Source organism: Aegilops tauschii, chromosome 2, assembly GCF_002575655.3.
Source record: "Aegilops tauschii subsp. strangulata cultivar AL8/78 chromosome 2, Aet v6.0, whole genome shotgun sequence".
Taxonomy (NCBI): domain Eukaryota; kingdom Viridiplantae; phylum Streptophyta; class Magnoliopsida; order Poales; family Poaceae; genus Aegilops; species Aegilops tauschii.
The window spans coordinates 516,922,914-516,931,442 of record NC_053036.3 but is presented as its reverse complement, the minus strand read 5'-3'; the positions used below and the strand labels follow the sequence as shown (position 1 = coordinate 516,931,442).

Genomic DNA, 8,529 nt, shown 5'->3' with positions numbered 1-8,529 from the left:
TATATTATGGGACGGAGGGAGTAATACATTTATTATTACCTCTAGGACATATTTCTAACATAAAAGCAGTATGTGTTTAAGAAATCATCAATATAATTTAAAAAATGCATGTTGGTCGGGCATGGGCCCATCCTTGCCACCATGTCTCCCCTACTGGTTTGATCTGAACTAAAACACTAGTTTGGTAGCACACGAGTTTGGACATATAGTAGCAAAAGCACAATACCATTTTGTTTATCCTCCTAATACTAGAACAAAAATATCAACATTACACACATCCCTCGGCACCGATCTCCGCGAATGCCGCAACGAGCCTTGGCACCAGATTGGCGAGCGTGAACCTTAACCCAGGTGAGCACTGCCGCTCGCTACTCCTCTTGGTGGCACATGCCTCACTACAAAGCGTTCCAACGTCGCATCCTTGAAGATATGCCTCGCATGCCCTGAGTATGAACCTCGCCCGGCGGCGGAAGTGGTCCCTGACAAACTCCTCGAACCCCAAAGGTGGTCGGCGCAGTAGATGAAGCATAGTTCGCAGGGTGAGTAGGTAGGCATTCTCGTTGTACGGCAAAGCATTGCGGCAACCCTCTGGTGTGCCGACCAGAGCTTCGTATTCAGCCTCATTGTAGTAGGGCTGGTTGTTGAGAACGAGGCCCTGGATGGAGACTAGAACCTGGAGCAGGCTCGACGTCGCTGGTGACCAGATCTCCGTGCCCTCTCCGCCGAAGGTGTTGAGAAGGCTGAGGCACACTGTTCCAGAGGCATATAGATTAGGATTGAGACGGAGTCCGAACGAGTGATAGTACACCTGCGGCGGTGCGTCTGGGTAGGACGGCGGCAGCAACAAGTCGAAGAAGAAGAGCCCGTCGTGATACGGTGTTCCGCTAGCGCCCACCATGACAGCCCGGAGCAGATCTATGCGGTTCTCGAATGCCCGCACGTAGATGGTATCTGCACAATTAGACACAGTCAATTCGGTTCATAGGGCATGCTCGTTACACGCATGTGAAACCATAAAAAGTACTAGCTCCGGTACCTGGTAAGTTGTTCTCTAGTATTTTCCACTCTCTCTGCACTATCTTGACCCACCTCTTTCCACCGCAGCCGCCCTGCGTTTCATGAATCACGGAGAGAAGAGCGTTAGTTGGACTTCTTAATCTTTTATTTTCATTGCAGGAAAAAGGCTAATCTTAACTTGTGGTTATTATATGAATTTGGACGTATACCATATATAGGGAAAAAATGAGGGCATTCAAAACCACCAGAAATAATACTCCCCCGGTTTCAAAATTGTTGTCATGATTTTAGTTAAAATAGATTTTTTTTTAAAAATCAGCTACTCCCTCTGTAAACAAATATAGTGATCTAAGCGCACTTATATTTCTTTACGGAGGGAGTACTAGATTTTTTCTCGATGTAGCTATTTGTTCATAAACAGGTTTGGGTTGCTACCACGTATGACACGTGGTTTTCTCAACGTAGCTAAGTGGGTGTGGCTTCTTTTGCCAAGGAAATCAGATGCAGTTTAGCTATAGAAGAACCGGATTTGTGAATATCAGAGCTAATTGTCTGCATATCAGGAACGCAATTAACATTTGCTGGTGAACCATACCTGGTCCGCGGTGTCAAGGTAATGGTGATCCGGAGGGCTATCTCGTACGTCAAAATGCAGAAAACGGAATGGCTCCTCATTGCCGTTAGCATCTGCAGCCTCCTTCCCCTCACTGGCAGGATCGTCCGCATCGATGACCTCCCTTGCAGCGTCATCCCTAGGATGGTCACCACCACCAGGTACTGTCTCGGGTGCTCCCTCATTCTCTGCAGCTGCAGATAACTCGGAGCCTGATGATGACGGCGAAGACCAATCTGATAGACACCTTTTACCTCGAGCTAACACATTGCTTGCCCATCCGATCACAAACGAGACGGCGGAACCCAGGCGGGCTGTTGCTATCGCGGCAGGGCCATCTCTGCCCGCAGGATCCTCGTCGCCGTCGACGCCGGTTGGGTTTTGTGGAACATTTTCCTAGAGTAAAAGGCCCATCACTTTATTAATGGAATCCGTAATGCGTACAAGTAGAAAATGGAATTCTGCAACCACCCTAAAAAACTGGATATTCAGTTAACTACTCCCTCACTATTTTAGTGATCTAAACGATCTTATATTTCTTTGTAGAGGGGGTATTTTTTAAATTGAGAAGCTCATCGTTATCGGTTTCAATTAAATGAAAACGAGAGCAAGGAGTTTCTCAATTAAAAAAAACAAGTTAAATTGATATGAAATGTTTGGTGGTTGAGAGAATAGAACCGGCCGAGGTCCTGTTGTTTGCTAACAGTGAACAGATTAATGGTGGGTAGATACCGTGTAGTCGGTTGCCGGTTCTTGGGGTGGATCAATGCCGTCGTCCTCCACCCAATCGCCCATTTCAGCCTCTAGTTCGTCGTAGTTCTGTTCGTTGATGACACATATCTCGCTGGGCAGCACCTGAAAGGTTTCATGTCAAAAGAACTGTGAATGAATTGAGTAGAGAATGCATGCACGTACAAGTATAGCGGAAGGTACTAGTAGTAGTAACAAGTAGCGCTGACAGAAGATGGCATTATCGTTGACGTGCTACCATCACCCCACTTGACTTGGACAAAGCCATCAGGCAGGTCTACCACACGCCCGACCCATGAAAGATCGGCTTTGTTCTTATGGTTGCCCTGTGACGGCGGTGCACTTGGGCCGTCAGTTGATCCTGATGGTAGCAGGCGAACAACGACATCTCCATAGTAAGCATAGCGTTCAGGCTCCCTTTCTAGGCTGTACGCGCTGACGGTATCACTGCAATCGATCTCTCTTGCTTGGCCGGGGCGTGACGCCGCTTTGAACCACGAGACGTGCACCATCTGGTCCTTGCAATCCAGGCTTCTGACGAAGCCCACACGCCTCGTCGCAGCTGAACCGTCATCGTCGCCGGTAACACCGACGGCAGCATCAACGGGGGCAGTTGCCGCGGGAAAGGCGTTGTCGAAAACAAACTGCCCTGGGAGGAACTCTTGCTCGTTCAAGATGTTGAAGGAGACGAGGGATGTCGATGGTGCACCGAGCTGCCGTGTGCCGTCCTGCCACAACACGTCGACGGTGGTGTGGGTGCTAGCGACGCTCATGGGCAGTTGGTCCAACTCCACGTACCTCCCGACGTCCCGGCATCGCGCCCTCCTGTGACCATCGAAGTAATCCTTCCTTAGCTGCTTCCGGTAAAACCTCATCTCCTGCTGCTGCTTTGTGGGGACCGTAGTTGTACTTGGTGATTCGCGCTCATCTTCTTCTGTCGTGTCACTGTCATACTCATATTCGTCGTCTGAACATGCGACGGGTCGATCCTCCTGGTGATTGCCATCATGAGCACAGGCCACATCGCCAGCACCCTTGTTGGTTTCGGCGGCGGCGGGAAGTGAGTCGTCACTGGTTTTTCGAAGGAAGCACGTGTCGGCTACGCCCCAGGTGCAGTCAGACGCGGAGCAAAAGAAGGTCAGATTGCCAGGGTTCTGATAGGCCGGGGGAGCAAACTCTTGAACGAGCTGTTGATCGGTGCCGCCGTGCGCCGACGCGATCCAGTGGACGAGGACGCCGGACATCTCGAGCTTGGTGACGGTGCCTGCTCTACGCTCTGGCCTCCAATGGCCGTTGAGCCACCGGGAGGGCTTGAAGACGGCACATGGGTCGCCGGTCACCCGGTGCCCCGGGTAAAAAGGGCTATTCATCTCAGGGCGGTAAAGGGCGTCGGCCTTGGCCACTGATCGTAGCATCTTGGACTCTGCGTCGGGGACCTTGCACATGGCGCCATCGTCGAATAACACGTAGACATCAGTGGACACCTCGACGACCCGGCCAAGCCACGGCCCGGACACGACATAGTCGCCCAGGCTGAGCCCTTTAACGCGCCGCAGACGAGATGGTGGCACACCCTTGACGATCTTCGCCGGCTCGCCGCCGCGGACGGTGCGCTCGATCAGGTCGACCGCTACGGTGACGTTGGTGACGACGCCGATTTGACCGCCGAGGTCCGACGCGGATCCGACGACCTCGCCGGGGTAGAAGTAGCTTCTGTCGACGACGTTGACGTCGCAGGCTTTCCTGGTCACCACAGAGCCGTCGACGCAGAGAATCGCGACGGTCCCGACAGGGAGCGAGTCGTTGTGCACCCAGGTGTCCGGTACTACCAGGCCGCGGCTGCCAGCCCCGTCGCTTTCATGTCCAAAACTCACGAGGTCTAACAGGTAGATCTTCGAAGGTTCTGCCACGACGTTCATCTCTTTTGGATCGAATTCCAGTTACCGACTAGATCTGCTGTAGACGGTTCGCGCAAACACGAAAACCGGTGCGGATGGTCAAGGCAACACATAAAAAGCACAATACAACTCGACCCGAGCACACCTCGCTGCTTATATCGGGTAAGGAAGTTATAATCAGGGAATTAAACTCTTCGTATACTAGACAGACTCGTTTTCCTTGAAAAGTAAGCCTCCAAGTTTGCATCCAAGTTGAGGTTGTGTCCAGGGCCGGTCCTGACACATCGGCGGCCTATACACAAGGACCCGGGTAAGGAGAGCTCATGGTTGGCGCCACAAACCATCTCAAGCAGATCTCCCAAACCAGGACATCCGACAAAATAACCGTCGGTTCACGGGGTGGAGGCTGTTTTGCCGGCCCGAATATATCCCGCAAATTCGACCGTGAATTTTTTTATCCTGGATATGCGGGTCCATTTCCTTCATATCTATGGGATTCCCCTCGTTTTTTGTCGGCTCCCCTTTCCCTTGGCACGAACTTCTTTCCGCTCGCTTGCGTTCCCGCCTCCACTCCCCGCCGCCGCCACCACACATCCCCGCCTGTTCTCGCTGCCCCGCGCCATCCGATAGCTCCACCGCCCTGCGACGCATCCATTCCACCAAGTTTGAGCGCAGGGGCGCCAATTTGTGTCTGCGGGCTCGCTGCCACCACCGGCGCCATGGATCCCTGGAGCTTGGCGCGTGGCCTTGTAGCCGGCGGACCCGGTTGGTTCCAGCGTCTGTGAGCCTCGGAATCGGTCGGGGTCGCCCATGAGCGCCGGAGGACGGGATTTCGGCCGGCGGGGAAGAAGAAAGGGCTGACGAATTTGCTTTAGTCGACGGGGAAGAAGAAAGGGCTGTCGGATTTGCTTCGGCAGGCGGGGACGAAGAAAGGGCTGTCAGATTTGCTAAGGCTTGCAACTATACCGTCAACGGCCATGAGTATACCATGGGGTACTATCTTGCTGACGGTATCTATCCTTCCTTGTCAACATTTGTGAAGAGCATTAGTGACCCCAAAATTAAGAAACACAAAAAAATTGCCGAAAGGATATTAATAGGGCATTTGGTGTGTGGCAAGCTCGGTTTGCCATTGTTCGAGGTCCTTCTCGCTTCTGTGATAAAAAAATCCCTCAGAAATATCATGACAGGTTGTGTAATTTTACACAATATGATCATCGAGGATGAGAGGGATTTGGACTTGGAGTACAATTATGACAATGTTGGTAGCCGTGTGAAGCCTGCCAGGGACACAGATGAGATCACTGCATTTCTTAAGACCTACTGGAAGATCGAGGACCGTGATTCACACAACCAACTCAAGCTTAAATTTATTGAGCATCGTTGGCAACTCTATGGGGGGAGATAGAATCCCATTTTTATTCATGTATTTTTGTGTGATTTGAACAATTTGGTGTTGTAATTATTCAAATTTAAATATTTGATGTAATGAAAACGATTGTGGCATTTCGAATTGCTTTCCGGACCATTTATATTCATATGTTTAATTTATAATATGATTTCATTCGTTATTCTTTGTTGAATTCTCTAATTTACGAAGCTATACAAGATTTGCGGTACTGCGAGCCCTCCGGCGCGGAACAGACCCCGTAAATATGTCCAGCAAAATATTTGCCGGACGGGTTATAGGATCAGTTCCGTAAGAGGGTTCGCGCTACTGTAAAAAAGTTTTGCATGCGCCCTTAAACAGTATTGGCGGGATGGACGTTTACCAGATCTGCTCAAAATCCTCTTAAGCGCAACGAGGACTAGTTGCCGCTCACGCGCTCCGTAGTGGGCCATATCAAATATAGCTCGCTCAACCGCTCCTCTCGCTCTCGATTTGACCTTGCGAACTAATCGTTCAGTCCATCGAGCAATTTTTTCTCTTGCAAGCACGTAAAAAGTTCATGAATTTGAAAATAGTTCACCAATTTGAAAAAATGTTCACAAAATTTAAAAAGTTCATGAATTTTCAATTTTCTACTTGAATTTGGAAAAAGTTTGAAGATTCAAAAAAATCATGGATTTGAAAAAAGTTCATCAATTTTCAAAAAAAGAGAATTTGAAAAAAGGTCATCAACTTTGAAAAAAACAAGGATTATAAAAAAACAAATCTCAGATTTGCAAAATTTTCACAATTTTGAAAAAAAAACTAACGAATTTAAAAAAACTTCATCAATTTTTACAAAAAGTTCATAGATTTGAGAAAAGTTTGCGATTTTGAAAAATAGGTTCACTAAAAGAGTTGCAAAAAACAAAAAAAAGTTCAAGGATTTAAAAAAGTTTCACTGGAAATTTAGCAAGGAACCAAAAAAAGTTCATGCAAATTTAAAAACGTTCATGCATTTTTGAAAAAATAGGAAAGCGAAAGAGAAAATAAAAAAACAAGTAAAATCGTGAAGAAATGGCATAAGAAAACAGAAAAAAAAACTATAGTGATCTTTGTAGTGTTAAAAGTTGAGACAAAACAAAGAAAAACTGTAGGTATGTCACATAACGTGAGTTGTCCCAGTTGGTCTTTTGGTTAGAATTGAGCCGACATGTTCGGATATGAAATACATCATACACCTATTTTTTGAACTTTGAAGAATCGTAAACAAGCATAAATGGGCCAAGCCCAAGCCAGGGGAAGTGCGTCGGTCTGTAAAATAGTCTTCGACGGGCGCTAAGGGCGCCAAATAGGAAATGGGTACGATAATCAGCTATCTTTCACCCTGCGAAGACCCGGGATCAAACGAATCATTCCCCAGGGCAGCACTAGACACGGTGAACTTCCAGATCGAACATAGAAACTTGTGAGCTCCTATATGCCCCACTTTGTGGCAAATGGACGCTCCTTCGCATAGGATACGCATCTGACTGGCCCGGCCTATTGCGTAAGCTCCCGATGGTACCATAGCGCAACAGGAAAAAAATCACAAAAAGCAGGGGGGTAATGAAGTGCTGCTGATAACCATGGCAGCTGACGATTGTAAGTGACTGCTTCGCAGCGCTAACGTCTAAGAACTAACTATGGTGCCAGAACTCAATACTTCCTGATTTTATATGAACAATTCTTGGAAACCGTAAACAATTTCTAAAAGGTAAGTAATGTTTCAAAGTTCGAACATTTTTTGAACAACACAAACAAATTTTGAAATTCATTTTTTTAAGAAAGGGACATTATTGAAATTGTTAACAATTTTTGGAATCCCGGATATTTCATTTTCCAACACTGAACATTTTTTGAACACCTGAACATTTATTTAAGAAAGCAAACTAATTTTTAAATTCACATTTTCTTAAAACAATATTTTTGAAATTGTTAACAATTTTTGTAATCCCGAATATTTTTCCAATTCGGAAGAATGTTTTGAACATGCGGACATTTATTTAATAAATAAAATAAATTTCGACATTTTGAACTTTTTTAACAAACTAAAACAAATAAAAAATGATCATTTCTTACTGAATTTTTTTAAAATTCTGAAAAAATTTGAAACCCCTGAATATTTTTTGAAACCTAAACATTTTTTGAAATTCTCTAATGTTTTTCAATCTGTGAACAAATCTTGAAAAGGAGGAACAATTTTTGGAATTCAAAACAAATTGAAACCACAATCATTTTTGGAAAACTCCTGGGCATATTTTAAATTTACGAACAAATTTCAGAAAACGGGAACATTTTTGAAAAAAAAACATTTTTTAGAATCATGAACATTTTTTGAGCGTAATGTTTTTGAATATTTTGAACAAAAAATAAAAAAAGTAACAATTTTAAATTCTGAATTCAAAAGTTCTCTAAAATAAAATAAAATTTGAAATAGAAAAAGGCAAAATAATAGGAATAGGAATGGAAAAATGGAAAATAAACTTGAAAGGGAGAAAGAAGAAAAGAAACATAAAAAAAGGAAAATTTGAAATGAAAAAAAATATAGTAAAAACCGGTTTGGGAACCTCTAGATGGAAATCCCTATTCGCCGCTCGTTGCGGCAAAATGTCGGGCTACCGCACGAGCCAGCGACAAACCTGGGCCGACCCACTCCCTGAACCGGGTTGTTTCCTGTATCGTTTTTATCTGGTTCTTTTTCTGCCTTCTATTGTTTTTTCATTTCTCATTTTTCGTTTCTGTTTTTTTTTCATTTTTTCGTTTTTTGTTTCATTTTCTTTTTCCAGTTTTTTTCTTTCTCAGAACTTGTTTGCAGTTTCACAAAATGTTTATGATTTTCT

At 45.6% G+C, this 8,529-nt stretch overlaps 1 protein-coding gene across 1 annotated transcript; it reads right to left on the bottom strand.

Annotated features, from left to right (window-relative positions):
* Positions 1-268: 268 nt before the first annotated feature.
* On the bottom strand, positions 269-4,299 carry LOC109749680 (probable ubiquitin-conjugating enzyme E2 23). Its single transcript, XM_073509601.1, has 6 exons — positions 4,044-4,299; positions 2,590-3,920; positions 2,363-2,485; positions 1,613-2,026; positions 1,037-1,109; positions 269-951 (listed from the first exon to the last, which is right to left on the bottom strand). The coding sequence occupies exons 1-6, from the start codon at positions 4,297-4,299 to the stop codon at positions 269-271; spliced, it is 2,880 nt and encodes a 959-aa protein (XP_073365702.1).
* Positions 4,300-8,529: the final 4,230 nt, after the last annotated feature.

Bases quoted from the DNA above. Each gene is read 5' to 3' on its own strand.
- LOC109749680 (XM_073509601.1), bottom strand. From the start codon at position 4,299: ATGAACGTCGTGGCAGAACCTTCGAAGATCTACCTGTTAGACCTCGTG. The intron at 2,486-2,589 runs GTCAGCGCTACT...GAAACCTTTCAG, and splicing joins CAACGATAATGCCATCTTCT to GTGCTGCCCAGCGAGATATG. The intron at 1,110-1,612 runs GTATGGTTCACC...CATGAAACGCAG, and splicing joins ACCTTGACACCGCGGACCAG to GGCGGCTGCGGTGGAAAGAG.